Source organism: Acanthaster planci, linkage group LG01 (genome assembly GCF_054643075.1).
Source record: "Acanthaster planci isolate LZ-2023a linkage group LG01, COTS_SCS, whole genome shotgun sequence".
Classification (NCBI taxonomy): Eukaryota; Metazoa; Echinodermata; class Asteroidea; order Valvatida; family Acanthasteridae; genus Acanthaster; species Acanthaster planci.
In genome coordinates, this window is record NC_141777.1 from 5,437,056 (window position 1) to 5,459,109 (window position 22,054).

The 22,054-nt window shown below is 40.1% G+C and overlaps 1 protein-coding gene, 1 long non-coding RNA gene and 1 pseudogene across 9 annotated transcripts; 1 reads left to right on the forward strand and 2 right to left on the reverse strand.

Moving 5' to 3' along the window:
- Nucleotides 1-2,860: 2,860 nt before the first annotated feature.
- Nucleotides 2,861-5,005, reverse strand: LOC110986263 (uncharacterized). The gene is made up of 3 exons (XR_002599113.2): nt 4,791-5,005; nt 4,282-4,469; nt 2,861-3,960 (listed from the first exon to the last, which is right to left on the reverse strand). It is a non-coding gene; the product is annotated as an uncharacterized LOC110986263 (long non-coding RNA).
- On the forward strand, nt 4,353-13,980 carry LOC110981908 (protein yippee-like 5 pseudogene; annotated as a pseudogene). Of its 5 annotated transcripts, none has more exons than XR_015425935.1 (2): nt 4,353-4,489; nt 8,267-13,980. The product of XR_015425935.1 is annotated as a protein yippee-like 5 pseudogene, transcript variant X4 (transcript). The 5 variants fall into 5 exon arrangements; XR_015425933.1 differs by lacking the exon at nt 4,353-4,489 and adding an exon at nt 7,602-7,771 and having other exon boundaries at nt 8,270-13,980; XR_015425932.1 differs by lacking the exon at nt 4,353-4,489 and adding an exon at nt 7,616-7,771.
- A 414-nt stretch (nt 13,981-14,394) lies between these two features.
- On the reverse strand, nt 14,395-22,022 carry dmac2l (distal membrane arm assembly complex 2 like). 3 transcript variants are annotated; one of them, XM_022239937.2, is made up of 5 exons: nt 21,932-22,022; nt 20,919-21,022; nt 19,903-20,111; nt 18,808-18,970; nt 14,395-17,117 (listed from the first exon to the last, which is right to left on the reverse strand). In XM_022239937.2, exons 2-5 carry the CDS (start codon nt 20,939-20,941, stop codon nt 16,952-16,954), a joined length of 561 nt encoding a protein of 186 aa, XP_022095629.1. In that variant the 5' UTR covers nt 20,942-21,022; nt 21,932-22,022; the 3' UTR covers nt 14,395-16,951. The 3 variants fall into 3 exon arrangements, with proteins under 3 accessions (XP_022095629.1, XP_022095628.1, XP_086995190.1); XM_022239936.2 differs by lacking the exon at nt 21,932-22,022 and adding an exon at nt 21,745-21,909; XM_087139064.1 differs by lacking the exon at nt 21,932-22,022 and adding an exon at nt 21,405-21,733.
- Between the last annotated feature and the right edge of the window lie 32 nt (nt 22,023-22,054).

A 22,054-nucleotide genomic window follows, 5' to 3' on the forward strand; every position in this document is an offset into this window, starting at 1 on the left:
TGTGCTCGACTAAAATGAGACATTTCTTCTTCTTTTGTAAAGAGAAAAAACTTTGCGTGTAGTAAAGATGGAGACAACGAGACCCATTTGTGGTGACAGAAATGAACCAGAAATCAATTTTTATCCCCGAAATGAAATGAACACATCCCATTTTCGTGGTAGCTGTAGTTTTAATCCAGGCAATTTTTTTCAGTTTATAATCTATTTGGCAAGGTAAGATGGTCACCGTTGACTTCAGTCAAAAGAGCATTGCGAGTAGTAATTGTAATTGCTGAGTCGGTAATGTGAGGTTACTGCATAGGGGCGGTGGTCTCGACGAGGGCGCCCTCCTCCTTAGGGTGTGGCTCGTATATTGTGGGCCAGATTGTTTCACAAGGGTCTATATCTTTATAAGTGATCCCAAAGCCGGTTCGCTCTATGTGCATGAGACATGTGCAGCAAGGTATGAGACGGAGAGAACCCCCCCTGCTTTGTGTTGGTCATTGTCTCGCAGGAATCTGGCGAATTCCTTTCAGACATCTTGGGGGGATGTGTTAAGTAACAATAGTCTGGAATGTGTATAAGGGATTGGACATGTTGGGGGGGTACCCCTCGGTCTCATTTCTTGCTGGGTATAGCATGAGGCGTGCTCTGTGAACTCAGTGAACCAAAGTCCGATCAGTGATCATGAGCTGGCCTAGTAGGCCCTTCGTCTGCAGTTGCACGGGACGGCACAGAAAGTCTCTGAGCGACAAAAAGGGAGTCTGTTGGGGTGGGAGTATACCAGGCATGAAATGGCACAGAGGGGTATCCCCAACAAGTCCAATCCCTATACACACTTCAGCCTATTGTCACTTAACAACCCCAGATGTCTGAAAAGAATTCCTGAGATACCAGTATAACAATGACCAACACAAAGGCGGGGGGGGGGGTTTTCTCTGTCCCATAGTTTGCTTCATATGTAATATACAGTTGCACCCACTAAGTAGGCCTAAACTCTATCCGCCTAGCTCATTAATAGAAGTTATGCACTCAAGATATTCAACATCAGAGAGGCCGAGAGCTATGGAACTGGAGAATTGAAGAAATTTAGCACTGGACCTGTGGCCTGGACTTAGGGCTTCCAATTCTGAGCAATTTGGATGCAATCAGATCCAGAAGAGGCACTATTTATCCGTTTCGCAAAGGAACGCTTTTTCAAAATGGCTAATTTTCCCATATATGGGGTGGTGTACTTTGGGTATGATTTTTTTTTTCAAAAAGTCATTGGTCAACCAGGCAAAACTGAAAGGAAAATGAAAGACTTGTTGATCATCGTGTTTCTATGCAGCCTGAATACCTGTGAGAATTGTGAGTATTTTTAAAAGAATTGTGAAGTACACCTGCTGATGTTTGTGAGAATTGTTTGTTTTTACTGGGGTGCACCCGCACCCATACCGTCCCAGCCTGGATGGTTCGTTGGCTGTGGTATCGAGCACGGGGAGCGTGATTGGGCCGATGCTTCGTGACGTAACTAAGACAGAACGTGACTTGAAATAAACAACCTTTGGACGCCTGAACTGTGTAAAACAAAAGCAAGCTGATTCAGTTCTTCTTCACTCATAAACGAAACCAGTACACCAGTAGGGGGCGCCGTGAAAGGGAGGAATCTGTGACTTAATTTCGCACCAGTGGCGTAACTAGGATGCTACAGCTGACGGGGCACCTGGGGTGCACAATTTTTTTTCAGGGGGCACTGAAAATAATTGAACTAGGTATATATATATATTTTCCATTTCCATTTTCAAATAGGGGAGGGACCGGCCTCCGTTGGGGGGCACGTGCCCCCCCCCGTAGTGACGCCACTGCTTCGCACAGGGTTTGTGAACCCCCACAATTAGATGTGTGGCGTGCCTTTAGTGCCATTACAGGATCCTGAATGAGCCGACGGGGATATCCCAGAGCTACACCACTCACAACTCACGAGATAAGTGATCCACCCTCGGAATTGACCCAAAGAGGAGTTTTTACTGCGCCACACCACACCACCTACCTACGCCCTCAACGACACAATGGGGCACGGAATGTAGCTTCTCATTTACAAAGCAGAAATGCTGAACGTCAATGTAAATAATTATCGGTCTCGTTTTGCCGTATGCCACTCGGTGACATTGTATACACTTTTCGCATTCATGAATGAAGTACAATTATCAATTCAGGATCAACGCTGCATTTTCTGCAACGGAATCATTGCAGTTTGCACGGAACTCCACTGCTGCGTTAGGCCTACCAGTCTATACTCCATTGTCTTTCAGCCTGAAATAATGAGACGCAGTATATCAACAATAAAATTGTAAAATACATTGTGCCAAACTGCACGGACCGAGAAGCCTACGGAAGTATTATGCCATATTGATACAACCGATTTAAACTCATATTTCAATTAACAGCTGCATTTTCGTTTGCTTTTTCATATCATTAAAATCAACGCGGAAGCCTTGACATGAGAAGGAGATACGTGACTTTCTGTCTGACTTGAACGTTTGTCGGTACATGTACATATGTACAGTGTAACTTATGCCATGGTTAAAGTGTATCTGCAATGATTTTTTTCTTAGACATGGATTTTCATTTTATGAAACTTATTGACATCTACACGTATTAGGTTAAATATACTGAAAAGTACACTCTTTTAAACATTTAAAATTATCAGTACTTTTCTGGCCTAAGGCGGTGTTGCTGTAATCACCGGGAAAGACAATGGCCCAGTGCTTCTGTTTTTCTGTTCAAATTATATATGAACCCAGAATTTACTCACTGAAAATATTTGTGAGAAAAGGATTGATGACTTTCTTGTCACTATGTACCCACACAACAGTGAATCACCAAAGCGAAGAGAAAATTTATGCCAGCAAAATTCTTTTAAATGCGATTTTCTTTGCACAAATCCTTGTAACATTATGGTTTTCTTCTCGGATGATGACATCACAGTTTTACTCATGAATATGGAAATATTACTAAGACAACCCAAAAAACCCAGCAAAACACCATTTGAAATAGTGAAACAAAAATTGAAAATGACTTTAACTTCAAACATGAATACATATCTATGTGCCATGTTCCACGTGTTTAGTACGGTTGCATGGAACTGTCAGGTTGCAAAAACAAAGCAACTGCATGTTTAGTTCTGGCCGGGTGTAAAGACTCGTATAGTGGCGAAACTGGGATGCATTTGACCAATTGACCAAGGCGGACTATCACCACATGTTTTCCTTCTCTAATTCCCAATGGGGGACACACGGGGAGCTGAGGACTCGAATAGTAGGGGGCGTCGCGCCTCCCATGCCCCCAGTTTCGCCACTAGACGCCTAAGCTGTCTTCTTTTTGTAATGGCCCTATTTTCGGTGGTCACAGAGAAGTAGACAGACGAGATGAGGCCAGCTGTTTTGCATGGCTCCATAACACACTGTGCAAAACGTCATACGCCATACAGTCTTCCACACTCTATCTAATAGGCATCACGAAAATTGGGGCCCTTTGTATCTCACCTGACGTGTTCAACAGTTTTCAAAAAACGAAAAAATGGATTTACGCGTATAATAATCATATTAAGATGTTGCTGAGGGGTGGGTTTTCAGGACTTGTTGGCCTTTCTTGCCACGTTCTTACGTAATCCCAGTTGCATGCAAACAATACGAGTCAAAGATTCATGCATGGTCTATGGCAAAAGTACCAGTACTTGTTCGTTATTCCGTTGCCTATTTCCGTTTTCAAATCAGGTAGTGCTAGTGTCCGTTTCCTTCCCGTCCGCTGCTGGTTCCTCGGCCTTACTGGTGCCGTACTCAGCAGCGTTTTTGGGAAGCTCTTGTTTCTCTTCGTCATCTTCAGTCGTTACCTTGCCAACACACCACATAACGAACAGGAACGGCGCTTTCAGCAAGAAGACCAAACCTTTCTGTAGTGCTTCCAGACAGGGTGCGCAACAAGGACTACAGCATTTTACTGCAACGCCAGAAAGAATCGCAGTCAGTCATCTTTTAAAAAAAATAGCAGGTATCGTTATTCCACGATCATTATAGCCCCAGCCATGAGTTTAAAAACTTACTCCATTTACAATTGGATATATGCTTTTTTTTCTTCCCCCAAAAGGCAAGACATGTGAGCCCTGTCGAAGCCCTGGTCGGTGAAAGGAGATCTACCTTTGGGCACAAATATTTTTACATCAGTCAGTTTTTGTCCTGTGATGACGTCACATTAATGTTTATAGTGCAACAAATACCTTCTGTAGAGTCACCGTTTTCAGACCTCGTGATCGTGACTTACATGGGCAAAGAATGATCGCTACAATCAGGGCAAGTAGACTGATGACCAGGAGGAAAGGTACACAAAGAATTCCCACTAGCAGTCTGCATGTATACCGACAGCAGTTTCCCCAGCTTTGACAGCACTTGCAATCACACATTCTGGACCTTGGCGAAGTGATAAGCCTACGACCAGTTCTTCAAACATTCCTGCAATATCGTTTCGAAAGGTACAGTAGGTCGTGTCAGCGTTAACTACTGATAAATTATTTGACTTTTAACTCACCAAAACCAACAGAAATTAATAATCAACAGAATAGCTTAACTAATCGCAACTTCCCCACTATAAGTGAACAATCAACGAATTGATTTCCAAACATTTGAACTTACTGATAACAATGTGTCGGAATGGTCAACCCTCTCATGCAAACTCACACAAACCGCGTACAGCAATATCGAAATACAACAATTTGATCGGTCATGTTGAAATGATCTTTCCTAAGGTTTAGATACTTTCAGTTACTCACTCACCGACCTCTCTCAGCCGATTATTTCCGCAACTGTACTTATTGGACTGTTAGGCTTTGTTGCTCATGATTATTGTATAGTTGATATTCAGTTGGGAGCTGCTGTTCTAAACTATATAAATTAAACAAGATGTAACACCCGACACTGAAGGTTGTGTCGTCGCATGGAATGAATACACACGAGAATAACTGACGGTCATGATTTATCCATATGTACGTGTACTTACAGGCAGGCATATAACTGGCATTCATTACTTGACTATGCAAAATATAACGTTGGTATAATGCTGGTAAGGAGTTACACAGAAAAGGAAACCAGCACAGTGTACAGTCAGCGAACACGTGATAATCCAGGGTCCAATACAAAAATTAATATTCAAATGAAACCGCACACGCTTTTCATGGAATGTAAATATTAACGACTGAACAGGACATCGAATATTTGTTTGTTCTAATTTGAACGAATCTCTTCCATGTTCCAATGGTGGCATAAAAATACTCCAATAGAATAAATGCAGGTTTTAATTTCATAGTGATGTTATGCAGTCAGTTTCGCCATACAGGTGCCCCACCCCTCTATTTCAGATGTTCGGGGTCTGGGCAGGTTTGAAAATGATAACATTTGTATCCCAGAAAGTGAATCTGATACATTTTTAATTTGCTTCTTTCTGCCTCCTAAAGCACAGGTAGGCCTATTACGGTATTTTGAGTACTTCATGTTTCTAATAAATACCATATCACTGTGAGTCTGAAAATATGAGATTCTGGTGACCTGAAAAGTTCTTGCGGCTTTTCCCTCGCCCTTTGTTGCTTGCTTATTGTAAAGGCCCACTCACATTTGATTAAAGCCAACAAGATTAATATCCCTCATAATTCATTAAAGGTATTCTTTAAAGTTTCAGCCTGAGAGCGGTGGAGTTTTAGTTCAAGCTTCAGTGAATTGGCTGACCTTTGTCATTGTGTGTTGTTCAAGTTTTAATAGTCGACTGCTCGATCGGCTCATATTGTATCTACTTGGCTGAGTTCGAGCGTACTGTTACTCGTGTTTAACGCTACTATCCTTTTGAGCACACGAATGGCGAGACAAGACGCTCAATCGTCGCGTGGTTATTTCAAGAGGGTAAAGTATTGCGAGAGTAATTCATATGCAACAATTTCATGTGCCCGTAAAGGCAAGAGCAACCCAACCAAGACGCAAATTGCAACGCAGATATATGGAAACATGTCAAACGGGATGTATCGCCAATAACCTAGACACAGGCCTCACGCAAACCAGCCCCTGATGGATCGGCATTGCCGACCGTCTGCGTTGAGTAGCGGAGTAGGCCTATACGCTGGAATGACACGCGTACAACGATGCTCTAGTACCACTCATTTTGTCCATTTTCTCCTCATAACTAGCATATGCAGCCCCAATCGTCAATATAATAGCTGATTAACAAATTACATCAAACTTGAGTTTCAGTTTGGCTTCAAGAGGCAACATTGCCACCTAAAAAGGCAAATTCTGCGAAAAAGTTTTGGACGCCATTTTGTTTATTCTTTTAGGCAGAATGACGTCGCGCAGCGTCTCTTCTGGGAACGCCTGCGTAAGTTAATTGACGTCTTGTGGACCGTCTGAGTTACAAACTTTAGAATCGAGAGAAATGCACGCGAACGGAAACAATGTTTTTGTATGTTCATTCTTATTTTGATTTGCATCTTGAGTTTAGTACATGTATACTATGGGATTTTAATTTCTCTAATTCTGTAGTATTGTCAACTATTTCCTAACAACCTCCATTGTTTGTATTGCTCTTTGTTTATATTCTACTTTGCTGTTATGCTAACCTCGTTTTTATAAACTTTTGGCTAAGTATTTTTACCGTTTTACTTTTAATGTTGAGGTACAGAACTTTGTTTTTTTTGTATATTATTACTTTTTCCAAGTCCATTTTCTTAATTGTGCCTTGCTTACTCTAGTACGCTTGGGTTTTTAGTTTAATTGTTTAATTTCTCCATGTTAGTATGTATTTTTCGTTATTGTTTGTGCTGCCTTCTCAATTAGTTTTATTCAAGTTTTAGCCTTAATATTGACCTATCTCATTATGTACCCTTTTAAATTTGTGCAACTTTGTAACTGTGTGTCTAGACTTACCATTTTGGGCTTTTTTCCATTTCTTCATGTTTTCCTGTTTTACAGAGTAGTTTTTGTTTATTTGTTATCTTTTCTTATTTTTGATTAACTTTTGACTAACTTTTGTAGATTTTTAATTTTAGTTTCTCTGTTTTATATATTTTTCTGTATGTAATAATTTGTTTTTAATGTTCAGGGCCCTCAGTAATAGCAGTAAGACTTACTGACAAGAATACCCTGATTAAATAAAACAGTAAATAAAAATGAAATAAATAAATGGAATCTTATTCCTCCGTACGGGCGTGTCCGGTTGTTTGCATGGCTACGCCTTGAAGTTATACTCACGAGTCTATTGAGTACCGACTGCAGACATTCCCAATAAACTCATGCGTGATTTTAAGCCATAGCCAAGCAAGTCAGACACGTCCAAAGATCGTTCCAAACGCTGCATGCGGTACTTTGCCATCTGTTGCTGTCAGGTTAGAGGTAAGGGTGTGCCGTGTAAATTCCAACGAGACGTACTGCACATGTAGCAGTCATATTTTGCTACTATCTATATACATGTAGGACCGTACTGGTATGAATACCGTGTGCGGGCGGTGAGCACGCTGCAGTTCTTGCACATTCAGTCTTGAAACAAGTCTATAAGTGCGGTCCGGAGCTTTAAATATGTGACGTCATGGATTGTTTTGGTCCATTTAGTCTGGTGCCAGCTAATGTTGTAGTGCCTATGCAAACAGATGAGTGGTTCCAGACGTACAGATAGGGAGTTTTCGCGGATTTACGATTTCGGCGGTGAATTTCTGACAATTTTACGGTCATTTTTCAAGGAACTTCCAATTGTCATTGACTGGACTTAGTTTCTTCAGGTATAAGAGAGTTAGATTTTATTAATGTATGTTTCTGTCGTTTATGATTTGCGAATAAGACATGATTTGCAATATTTGAGAGGTGAACAAGATGAGTCCGTCTGTTAACATGGTTAAGTTGTATGGTGAGCATCTTTCTGAGCATCTACGTGTTAAAACCATTTGTGTTCTTCCTCCATGCTATAACGACATGTATACTCGTCTGAGCACGGAGCTACGTGTGTAAAACTAGTAAAAAGTAACCTATAAATATTGGTCAAGAACTTACTTGGAAATCAACTTTTTGAGAAAGAAAGGTGATTATTTGATACTTGAGTTGGGAAAAGGAGGTATGAACATCCTTTCTTATATATGTGACTGCATTAGGTAAAAACACTTTGCATGTTTAAATGTTAAAAAATTCTTTCCATACCTGGGTCAGCCTTGTAGCGTGCAACCTTTATGCTGTATGTCCCAGAATGACTTATATTATGTGCATCATTTGTTTGCAATCAGAAGAATTTCTGATGACTAGCTAAGATGGGACGGATCTTCTTGGATCACATGGGAGGCACACGCCTCTTCTCTTGTGCCAACTGCGACAGCAATCTCACCAACCGGAGGGAGCTCATCTCAACGCGTTTCACTGGTTCCACTGGCCGGGCGTACCTCTTCAACAAGGTGGTCAACCTGTCGTACAGCGACGTGCAGGACCGCATGATGATCACAGGACGGCACATGGTTCGCGACGTTTTCTGCAAAAACTGTGACACCAAGCTGGGCTGGATGTATGAGTTTGCAACAGAGGACAACCAGCGGTACAAAGAGGGACGCATTATCCTGGAGAGAGCGCTCATCATCGAAAGTGACGGCTTTGAGGAACGCGGTGTTGATGGGAATAACTAGATTTCAAAATGATTTACTTTAATATCTGTGCACAGCTAAGGTTAAAGCGTCACAGAGCCAGCAGAATACCGTACAGATTTACCTCATCTCCTTACCTCTACATCTCATTCTGTGACATGTCGAATAGAAAGTCATCATTTTATTCCAGTTGGTAAAAGAATTACCAACATCTGCCTGTATACTGTACTGTTTTAAACAGAGCTGAACAAAAAGCGCTCTCAGAATTATTCAGATTTTTTTCCCAAAATGTCAAACATTAGTCTGAACTCAACAATGCGGCACGTCTGATTTTTTCCTTGTGAGGATGTGAAATTTGTTGTTCTGTCTGCAGCTACCTGTAGGCATTGCAGTGACAAGTCTGTAAAAAAACTTGACATTTTTCCAAAATTTTAGCCGGCGATGAACAGTTCCACAGAAGAACAGATGCGTACAAATCAGCCAGTTTGGTATTTCAAAAAGGCAAGGTCAAAGAAAACGTGATGTCGTGCCAGGCGCATCATATGGCTTGATGAACGGCCATGCTGATAGGACCCCCCTTCCTGCATGGATATCAATGTTCTTGAATGTTGACCTACATGTACGGCACTCTTCATTTGGAGCATGCACTGTTGGAATATCAAACAGGCTCATTGTGCCCTGTTGTATACTCTATAGTAGTAAAACATAGCATCCTTTCAGGGAGCTATTTCATATAAAGTATGTGCTCAGGCCCCAAAACACTTGTGCTTTGACTTCCCAACGTACCGCTTTGATGGTGCAACCCTCATATTTTTGGGGGGGGGAGGGAAGGGAGGAAGGAGGGGATTGTGCAAATTAAGAGCAATTTCATGAAATTTACGCACTAGATCTAAGACTTACGCAACAAATTATGGCATAACTGACGCTGTCATTTTAGGTGGTGTAAGTTGCCCAAACGAAGCAAAAATGAACCATTTGACTAGCTTATCTTTTTTGGTTAAGCCTCATCATTGCTGAACTTAATGAGGCTTATATGAGAAATGTACAACTTTGTTGTAGAAGTTAATGAAAAACTTGTTTGGCTGTGAGAGAACAGTAAGATTTTCTGTCCAGTTCCAATGCAGAAAAGACAAAAACCTTTTCAAAATGTCAGGTGGAGGCGATTAAATGACTGTTTGATGACTATTGTTATATTGGAAAGGAACAGCTGTCTTTTGTTCTCGTCCAAGAAATGAAATATTATTGAACATGGCACAGCTATGCAACTTTTGTGAAATCGAACATAAGTATTTTGCATAGCTATGGCAAAGATTTGTGGCGCAAGGCTTACGCATGGTTCAAACTTAAGACATGTTTCAGGAAATCAGCTGCAGGCATATCCCATGGCATTTTAATGACCTCAGTTGGTAACCTGAGTTTGATCATCTCTGCTGACTAAAATGTCCATTCTTACTACTAGCTCCAAGAAATCGTCCCCAGTTGCTTAAAAAAATTAAACACATTAAATTCTCTTTCTCACAATTCATGTCCACTGGTTCATGTACAAAAATGAAGTGGTTTTTGAAAAAGTTGCAACAGAGAATGCTGAAATGTTAAAGTACATGTACGTAGCCAGTAGTACATGATCAGCAAAGTTAAACCAACTGGAACATTTGATCCTAACCCCTGTCGGTGAATCATATACATGTATGTAAAATCAAACTGAAATTGGGACATTAAAAAGTATTAGGTTGATGGAAACCTGATGTTATTACCATAATGAGTGCCAGTTCAAGAGCCATATCTTCAAACTGTAAATATACTGTAAATATTTTCGAAAAATGCAAAAGCATATGTGAGGCATTGTATTTTATGGCAGGGGTTGGCATTCGATGGATACTTACAGAAAAAGAGTTGCAAAAAGGATTTGCTCCTTCATGTAGATCTATTTTAGAGGAATTTCAAATTTTTGTACATGTAGGATTATTTGGGTTTTGGTTTTCTTTGTTCACAATGTAAATGTGAAGCCATACATGTTTGTTTAGGGGTAAATTGTTCTTCAATCAGGAAAAACCTGATTATCCTGTCCCTTTGCAATTTGCTAGGAATATTCCTGAAGCCATCAAAATGCTACAAAACAGTGGTGTGAGTTTGATGGATCAGTGGGCTTGAGTGAAGTTATGATATCAGCTCCCATGAAAAGCAAAGGTGGGTAGCTTGTGTTGTCTGAATCATACAAAATCTTTGATTGGATTTTGATGGATTCAGGCTTGTAGGGCTTATCATATTTTTTGTGGCACAATTTATCAATATCTCCATCAGCCAATCATGGACTTTTTCAATCTAATTCACAGTCATAGAAGTTTGTTTTGTGGGAAAAGTCATAAAGGATTGTATTTTGGAAGATTTTGAAAAGGTCGAGAGGTAAAGTCTGAGACTCCCAACAGGATGAACCAATTGGCTACACAGGACTGATTGATAGCACAGGACAGATCAACAAATTCCAAACAAAGGCTTTCTCCAGGCCTCAGTTGATTTCATACTTGGACTTGGATTTTATAATACCACTACAAGGTCTAATGGTGTATGTAAATGCACCCAATGGATTAAGCGCAGTTTTTCTGCATAAACATGGACATCTGTACATGAAGTGCCATTACAGTATGGTGTAACTTTATTGTTTCTCCCCGGTTTTGACATCTCTACCGGGTTCAATAGATGTCAAGTTACACATTACTTGAAAGTACATGTATTCAATGCTGTGTTATTTCTGCTCAAGTTCATTGACCTCACACCACATAACTACAGAAATGAACTGACAGAACTTTACATGTATTTCCACATCACTGCAGAAAAAGTGAAACAGAAACAAAAGCTTGAGCACATATTGTACGTTGTTCAGGCTGCTCATATTCGTATGTATGTAGTTGACAATCGTACATGACGATGAGCAGATACCCTTTAATTTTAAAGGTGCATATATATTCTTCTCAGAAAAGTAATATGCAAATGGTATGTGTACTTTGAAATTCTGCCCTGACTTGGTCAGAGTTCAAGGCATACGTTGTTCAGGCTGCTCATATTCACTGGAAAAATGCATACCAGTAAGTTACTTTTCATTTCCATTTGTTTCAAGGACAGCTTGCACAGGTGTAGTGTCAAATCAAATGAAAGCAATGGAATCTTTGTATAATCTGGCAGTTTACTTGTTTGGGGCTAAAGATGTTGATTACAACATGGGTTACGATGTAAATATTGTGTATACAAGTTTGGAAGTAAAATATTTGATGAATTTTGACCAGGTGCTTTGCCAAACTCAAATTGTTTGATTCCCCCTTCTGAATATATTCCTTTAGCAAACACTTTGCTGTTTGCAATAGGATGTGCAAAATATTTAAAAGATCAGTAGTTTGATATCTGCTTCAGCAAAAGATTCAGTTTTAAATTTTAACCCCAACTCCAAGTCAGTTTTGTGAGGACGATTTCTGGATTATTCTTAATCCAACTCATCAGGATTTAATTGGTTTTTTCTTTATAGCAATAGAAAATGGGGACGCTAGGCCATATGTTAAATAAATAGGTCAGCCATACTAGTCCTGAATGCCTGAAAATATTTCAAAACAGCAAGAGATGTTGGTAGATTTTGAATAATTTATCATAAAATGCAAAGCCAATTATTTATTATTCGCAGATGACCACCACTCCTACAGTCAGTTTTATACTGCTGGATTAGCACATGCATACGTGTACAGCTGCATCTATGTAGTACCAGTGTACTGGTACAGAATTGTGCTTGTGTATGGGAAAACCCATACTAAATGGGAGGCTGTGTGTTCATGTTTGTGCTGTGAAATAGGATAGTTAATACGACTGGTGGACTTACATGTCAAGGTGTCAAGAAAACTCGTAAACCCATCTATAGAAAACAAACTGGATAATGCAATATGTGTTCGCAGAATTGTCATCAGTATACCCTGTACTGGGAAACCAAATGTTTCTTTGTTTTGTTTAATTAGCTGGGAAGAGGCAGCCTGAAGGATTTGAATGGACTTAATTTTAATATGGATGCATATACTGTATCTCAAGATAAATTTGAAGTTTCCACTTTATGTATAATTCAGACATTGTTTCACGCATGTTCAGTGAGGACAAGTTTTCAAACTTCACTGATGACAAAATGTGTATGTATACATGTATCATTGTTATTAGTTCAAAGTTATTTCACTTCTTTTGTAAAACATCCATTAGTTTTGGATGCATGGAATTGTTCTGTAGTGTAGGTTTTCCCGGCCAATTTCTGCAAGAATGCAACTTGCATTCCAATTTTCTTCTTTTTTATATTGGGGTTCTGTTTCACTTATTACTGTAAATTTCTTTTCATGCAAACAAGTATGCTTTTTGGTCGTTAAATTCCATTTGCAGGCATTCAAGACTCCATTGCAACCAGTCATTAATTCAATTTCCTACTGACTTTTATTAGTTGGTGCAATCAAATAATGGAGACTCATTGAAATAAAAGGGTTTGTCTGCACGGCAAGTCAGTCAACATTTAAATGTTGAATTTAGATTTGACATAGCTTATTTGACTGTGTTGCAGCTTTTATTGCAAGTGCTTTGTGTGATATACTGCACTTTCTACAACAATCGTTGCTATAGTTGGAATAAATTTTTTTGTATCATTACTTTGACATTATCGGTGTAAGACTGTCCTAAACTGAGATATGAAATCAGAGCAGACTATTTTTTGTGATTGTGTACAGGTATTGCAGTATTAAGTATGAAAAGTAAAGGTGGTTTGTAGAAACAAAAGCAGGGTTAACATTTCTGCATGAAAACAAAGTTTACTTTTGTTCTGCTGTGCATTTGTATTCAGCAGTCTGTTTTGCTTTCCTTGAAAAGCCACTTTTGGAAGAGCAGATATGTACACATCAGGCAGCACTTGCTAAGGAAACCAATTGGAATAGATGCATATTGAAAGTGTGAAAAGTAAGTTCTTTCTGAACCTTTTCCCAAGGCTTTTGATGAATTTGAATGAAAGAAATGACTGTTTCCATTCAAATAAACTTGTTTGTGGAAAGACCCCCCATGAAGGACTTTCTGATGTTTGAATGCTGATGTGAAGGCCATTCATTTCAAATGAGTTTTGAATGGGCCCATTCCACTATTAAACTGAACAATTTTTTTCTTCATGAAAGTGGCCGCACAACCTACGGTTCATGTATCACCCTTGAATTTCTGTCAAACGTTGTTAAACTTTGTACAGTAAATTAGTGGAGAAAGTATTTTTCTATGTAATTAATTAAACATACAACTGAAGACCATGCTGTCTTGTGTAAGATGTTAGCATTTACTTCTGTTTGCAGAATAAAAACAGCCCAAAACTGTAACTGTCTGTGTAGCCTGCTGAGGTTTTGCATTACACAGAATTGGAGGTATTGCATTGTCAAATATTGATTTTGTTCCCAGCATGTCAACCTTACATATGGTTAATTTGCTTAAAACTGCAATAATGGGACCAATGCTTTGTAATGGTAGGGAAATCCTTAGTTTGGGGTTATTTATGTTGATATTAATTTCTGCATTCTTCGGGCAGATTGATCATTCTACGGGCAGATTGGTCATTCTACAGGCAGATTGGTCATTCTATGGGCAGATTGGTCATTCTATGGGCAGATTGGTCATTCTATGGGCAGATTGGTCACTCTACGGGCAGATTGGTCATTCTACGGGCAGATTGGACATTCTACAGGTAGATTGGTCAGCAGATTGGTCATTCCACGGAGACACCTTTTCGTCACTGCTGTCTTTGCACAAAATTGAACAGTTTTCTTTTATTGTGGTCCAAGTACATGCACGTAAAATAGTGACTAGCTCTTTGTCGAATATATTTTTGATTTGCAAATTTTGAACAGCAAAAACGTCCAAAGATGTCCAGAGAAACAGAAATTTAATAACTGAAAGAAGTGCATTTTTCAATCCTTCTTATCAAGTAGTTTTCATACATTTACAAGTACAAAGGTGTAAAGCATGTGCAAGAAAGTTTATTTTAAAACAACATGCAGCAATGTTACTGAAGGTAGCAAGTTTATAGTCCTGAGAGATGCAAGTTAAAATTAACGCATTTCAAGAACTTCTGCACATTGAAGAATTGAAGCAGTTAATGATCTTGTGTCTGAAAAAAGAAAACCTGGTCTTTAATAATGTTCCTGGAAACATCTTTTCGGCTGAATATGTTCCAAATTTGGCCATACATAGAATTTACAGACACTTCAAATTACATGTACCATCACAAGTGGATAATTGTGTGTTGTTGACAATGTGGTGAACCTTGATCTATGTGTACATGTACGGAAACAGATCTTGGACATTGGACAAGATCTTTTAGTTTCAATCCAAGATCACTTCTAACATTAAAATAATGTAACATTTCTCTCCACATTCCTCTGAATTGTGCATGATACAAAATAAATCGATACAACCATCTTTGTTGTGCACTGAGCCATGTAACTACACATAATGCTAAACAGCATTTTATTGAATTTCATTAATTTGTGTTGGATGAATGACTCTTTTAACAATCGCAATTCACATAAACATACAGTAGTGATAACTGTACACAAATTGCATATCACAGAAATTTGAAACAAATTTAACACTTCGTTCGGAGCAAAATATCTGAAAAACTTCATCCAGTCCTGTTGAAGACGTGGGTGCACTCATCAGATCTCGTGTTACCACACCTGCTGTTCACTTTCACGTGCACTCTTTATGACGTGATCAATGAGTAGCACATTTATCATTACTGCTAGCACATACTAACTAGACATCCCAAGGGCAGTCTGCCATGTCGAATACAGGGCTAGACTAACCATCTGTTGCCTTCACTAGGCCCCTCCCTTCAGTGGCTCATATTAGACCCACACAGGGTTAATAATAATTACTGCTCATATTACAGCGCTTCGTTATTGCTGTTGTCGCCAAGTACACTCGTCTGAATTCACTGCCAGCCCATCACAAGTCATCCAATCTTGGGCTACATGTATGTCACAAACTATGCAAAGGAACTGTGATGAAAGCATTCCTCGGTCATCGCTCCTCCCGTTACTTATGACGGGTTGCAAGAATGGACTTGACATGTAATGGAGTCAAGTACATCTACAACAGTGCTTTATCAGATAATTACCCCATCCCTTTGCACCGAGTACACGTATCACCCCTGCTCACTGGGCCATGATATCAGTTTTTGCAGCGGCTCAATATCGCAGTGTAATCTCTTCCCTCCCATGTACAAGCCAAAGCACAAAGGACCACGGTACCTGTGGCCTTTTGTGGGATTGTTGGAACCCTTCACACCATTGCATGCGAGTCAAAAAAAGAGAGCCACAGGGTCACAGGTTTCCTCTGCCTGTTCACACGTCAGTTCACAAAATCTGAAAATAAACTATTAATGAATGATAAATTTGGAGTCATCAGAAACTCATTTACATGCATTACAAATGGGAAGGGTATAGACCTTGTGTGCTGTAGATAACACTGTGTGATTCACTGGAGATAGTCAGTTCACTAAGTACACATCATATGCTCTCACTTGATCAAGCAGGATACCATTGCAGTCACAAAGCACTATGAGAAAAATAATCTGGCAGCCAAAGCATGGTCACAAGATCTGAAACAGAACAGGAGTAACCTTCACAGACATTCTCTGGGGAGATGCTCAAGCAGATAGCATGGAAGAACTGAAGACTCGAGGACCCTGAAGAAAGAGTTCCATCTAGCAAACTTCCTGTACAAAAAACGTTTGTCTGCAGAAACCCTGATAATAATAGGCACTCCGTATCCAAGATTTACTCCTCAGCACCGTTTCCTTCTTTATTTCCTCGCATTACAGTACACTGTTCTGGCTACTTGTTAGAAAACTCCAACACTATTACCAGTGTTCTCCAAATATGGTGGGTACTGAGGGTTCAGGGCCCACTCTCAGACCTCCGCATTTTTAAGAGTTCAACTCTTGTTCATTTAGGGGCATCTAAGATGCAGATTTATTTCATAAAAATTGAGAGCAATTTCAAGTGTTGATCACAGGCAGTTTTTTCATCAAGATATTGTTATGTTAGAGATGACATATTCCAGAATGTAAATGTAGTACCCAAAATGTCAAACTTGATGGCAAGATTTAAAGCTTGGTGGCTTAACTTTTAAGATGGTGGAAGACAAGCAAACTTGACGGGGCCACCAGGCTGCTTCTGTAGATTGGAGCACATTGCTGCCACATTTTGGAGTTTCATGCTAAAGACAGTGGAGCTGGGGTTAAATGCTGAGCACATATCCTGAGACGACTGTCCTCACGGTGTGACATCCTCAAGAGAAGAACTCCCTGTCGATACCAAGTTTCTTGAGTTCCTTGTGTCCCTCCAGGGACAGGTACCTGATCTCACATGAGGGTAATGCAGTACCAACGGTTTTCAGGACACTGTCTATGTCCTTGACAGCTGGCAGGTCGCATAAGAAAAGATATTTGAGTTTTCTGAAAAAAAAAAGAAAGAGGACTGTTATTCCCTGACTATGATATGAAACCCTGTCACATAGAGAAAAAAAGTTAGATTTTAAGAAAACACACCAACTTAAAATCTGAAATCTGTCAGCTCATAACTTAAAGATGCTGAGCCTTCTGAGTAAAAAGAAACGAAACCAGCTCTGGAAAGTGCTCAGTTTTATTCCGTGGTATGAACACGTAAGATACAAATTCAAGTCTTCACAATATGATTTAGAAGCTCAAGAATAGTCAAACCTCCATGGTCATATCGAGCTGAAAAGGAAATCCTCAAATCGTACACTCAAGGAAAAAAGAAATGCACCACTGACATTTTTTTTAGTTTTAGCCCCAATTTTGTGAAATCAAATGTATGTGTTAGAATCCCACATATAGGTCCTTCACATTTTAGCCCAGTAACCTAATCTTTGTTTCATTTTTAACAACAAAAGCAAAACAAGTTAGCACCACTGCTCACAAAAGTGGCATTTACAGTTCAACCTCCATTTGCGTCAAGACAAGCTGTAATTGGTTGCCTCTTGTATCGCCTGTAATGCCGCAGCTGGTCCTGTGGGATAGCAGCCCCTCTTCCTCCGGTGAGCAGTGCCTCCCTCAGCTGCTCTTGTGTCTCTGAGGGATGATCTCATTGTTGGATGTGACAACTGAGCAAGTCCCACACATTCTCGATGGGGTTCCAATCCGGACTAAGAGCTGGCCGCGGCAACCTCTCAACACTGTTCTCCTCCAGGGAGTCGGCCCACACACGAGCCACATACATGTAGGAACGGGCATTGTCCTGATGGAGCACAGCATGACCCCCAACTTGGTCCAGTGAGGGCAGTACAATTGGGTCCAGGATCTCGTTGCAGTAGTGGGCAGCATTGAGGTTTCCTTTGATGGTGTCTCCTGTACACCCGCTCCCTGCCATGGGCCCTGAAGCACTGGAACCTCTTCTCGTCACTGAAGACCACCTGTGACCATCTCTGCAATGTCCAGCATCGGTGTGCTGTGCACCAATGGACCTGAGCCTGGCCATGTCAGCACTGAGCCTGATGGTCTGATCCCATCAGCCCGGAGACGATTCCTAACGGTTCTTGCACTCACTTTCCTATTGTGTGTCCCTATGGTCTCAGCGGCAGTGCATGTAGCTTGGCATGGTCTTGCGCAGCAGTTTTGACCCACACCCTGCCAGCTCGGGGACGATCTGCAGAGGTGCCGGTAGTGTTGTAGCGCTGTTCAAGACACACAATCATTGAGTGGTGGACCCCGAACAGCCTGGCGACTGCCTGTCGGTTCCTTCTGGCCTGGAGCGTGCCAGTGACTCTGTCTCTCTCAGGTTGCGACAGTCGTGGCATCTTGGATACAAGTGTTTTTGGCATCATTTTGGTGTTTTTATGAGTAAGGGTTGTGTTCAGGACATGAATGGCCAAATGCATATCTTGGAGTCACTCATGTGTTACCATTAGCATAAAATGCAAAAACACAGTTTTTGGCATTCACCCAAATCACTCAACCGGAACATGCTAAATACACATCAACGTTAATCTCTAAAATGCTCAAAATCTAGAACATGCATCATTTTTACAATGCCGGTCCTACTTCCTAAAAATATGAAAATTTTTACGGGGTGCATTTTTTTTCTCCTTCAGTATAGATATCTGTAAAAAAAATTGATAAAACGCACTGTAATTTGTGTAAGGAAACTAGCCCAGTGTCTGAAATATCTCCACAGCTGCTAACTTGCAACTCCTCCAAGGAATCTTGAAGAATGTCCAGTTTGGAGAGACAAAGGTCTCGCAGGTAAGTACAGTGGTGCAGCTTGAGTGACCGTAGGTGGTCCAGACCAACTGTCGGAAAACAAGAAATTCATAAAAAATTACCTACATTTGAATTTGAAATTCTGAAAGAGTGAAAGATTTAACTGATGAAAAGTTAATTAAAGATTAATTATTATGTTGGCCAGATGTTTTACAATTATGTCCACAAGTACAATTTCCTCAGGAAATTTGTGGGATATTTTGTTCATACAATTCAAAAAAAGTAAACAGCCGAGAAAGCAGACTGCTATAGGTGTATCTGAATCCATCCGGTAAACTGTCCAAAGACCAAACAACCTCTTCTCATGACGCTGTCAGACTTAATAAGATCCAACGCTGACACTTTTCAATGGGACAAACTAATCTAATTGTCTTGGAATCAACAGTTTCGCTGCAACCTTGAATTCTCAGCTGAACAATTCCCAAAGACCTGTATTCCTGCCACATCTTGCCATTAGGTTGAGCAGGACAGGCCTCATACACAATGTAGGGGGCATCAAGGTTCAGTTGTTGGGAAAAAAACACAGTCAGCAGGACAAGTTTTCAAAATTCCAACATGGAGGCTTTTGTGTCCTTAGGCAAGGTATGTTGCTTCAATACCTTCTCTACAGCAAGGATTTTGGGAAAGAGGGCAGAATAATTGATTATAAAGACACACAACCTGGCAATACAAAAAGAGACACTCCATGATTCACTGCCCAACGTGGTTGGTTTCAGAAGCACTCAATGCACGTAAAAATCACTGTAGTTGACTGTAGTTTTGTCCATCGAAAGTCTGTTCACAAAGCCCTCCACAAGACCAGCCACAAATGATAAGGAGATTGATAAATGAGAGTCTCCCACAGTTCATAAAATACAAGCCCCTTGACTTGCCAGAGGATGACTTGTGATGGACCTGTGCAGGACTTGTGGGGACTTCTGGCTTTGATTCTGTCAAAGTTCAAACACATGATAACACTCACTGAAATAATCAAAACCAATGTTCATGATACAGGAATCGGTAGCATCAACCTCTTCAATGAAGAACCTTCCCCTGGGTCCCCTGGGCAGGAGGTTGTAATCGGTGCTCCAGTCCTTCATATTCTTGAATTTAACGACAGCTCCACATCGCACCAGCCATTCGGCAGCTGCCTGGTCTGGCCCTAGTTCCTTGATTCTTGCATAGTCAACCCTTGAGGAAAATTCAACAATAAATCACATTTATTGATTTATAAAATGGGCAAATTCTACAGAAAAAAAATCAGAACACATTTGGTTCTCTGCAAAAACTTAGAAACGTTTTAACACATATAAATAAATGGGACCTGTCACCACAAAATGAGCTGAAAGTTTTAAGTTCCGAGATATTGGTATTTTTTAATTCAGTAGAAAGAGAGCTTTCCAATGGTATGTACATGGAGTACTCAGGGTCAAAGTATAAGGTGACAATGTGATATTATTCTGGCAGCTTTGCATATTCGTTTCCGAAATTGTTCCAATATTTTTGACCGGGTATGAATAATGCTATCATCAAAATTGTTGAGAAAATGACATTTTTAATTATCTGACCCTGTGAACAATTTGGAATTAAATAGACGGGTTATTCTTTCAAAATGCCAAAACTGATCTCCACTTCAATATTTGACTGTGAACCCTCAAAACAGGAAAGGGCATGTTGTCCTGACAGGTCACAAATATCAAATAAGATAATAAACTAAACTCTGTTTCGTGTTTTCCATTGAGGCTGTGGCACTGACACTGTGGAACCCTGAAAAAAAACTCATAGTAGAATGAATAACAATCACAGTTCATGGTTTAATCAGTTTCAATTCTATAAAATAGATAACCTTTGTGCTTCATACTATTTTTAGTGAGTCACTGATAAAGTTCAACCATCTTCACGGTGATTTGTCTACTGTCCTATGTAAAGTGGCCAAATTTTAATTTATTTTTGTCATTTTTTCTTTTATTCAGTTTCTAGTTAATTAATCAATCATACTTGTTGAATACTGCATTTAACATTCCCCATAGGCTCCGGGCGTTCAGATGAGACCAGTAGCATCCAGACCACACCCTGTGTTTTCTCTGCACAAAGCCTCTTTTCTACATAAGACGGCAAATAAGAATGAAACCAGGTCAGTTTAAAAAACGGACAAATACAATATTTATCCACTGGCCAATTCTAGCCATCCAAGAAATTCAGCCTGTGGGAAAATGTCACCTTTTGATGACATTTGGTTTTAATCAACTAGTTTCTACAGAGAGTTTGGCCATTAAAATATACACCGATCACCACAGCATTTTGTGAGAGAAAAATCCATACCATTTGAATCTTTGGGGTCTACTGGAAAAATTCCCAATTAACATTAGATCCTGGGCACAGCTCAGATTGAGCCAATTGCAATTTCATATTTCATTCCTGGAAATTTCATGAAATGCCATTTTTTATTCTCTTAAATCCCCAGATGGATGCTCAGTCAAATACCTCTTGATCTGGTTTTCGCCACCTCCTGAAAACGCTTAACAAGCTAAGCTGAACACCCCCATGCACCTCCCCCCGGCCCCGCAGTGGCAGCTGGGCCCCCGGGGTGCTTCTATCCTTTTTCAAAGCTCCATGGTTCACTAGACGCTTGACATTGACGCAGGCACCCGATCCATAAAATCTTATTTGGTTTTTGCAGTTTATACGGTTATGATTATCGCTACAAAAACCACTCGGGAATAACATTTCTCCATACATTCTATCACTTTTCCATTTCACAGAGCTGCATTTTAAGATTTCAGACAGTTATCTAAGCATATATCTGAAATACTTTGCTACTCACTAGGACGGCCGCCATCGCTGTACTAACTCAGGGCAGGGACTAATTCATGGAGGAAGTCTAACCAACATTGAACTAAAAGGGAGGGTGTCCAGTCTCGCTGGTCTGATCATGTTGCGACAACAAATTGAAGTCTTTACAATTTATGCAATGTTTAACATTTCAAAGAAATACGAATAGCATAAAATACCTTGCATACATTAAATCAGAAAATCAATTACAAGCCTATGATGAGATGTGCTGGTGTTAGATTTGGCTGCGATAATAGATGACCCCCTAATCCTGTCATGAAGCGTTCCAGAAGTTTGTTTGC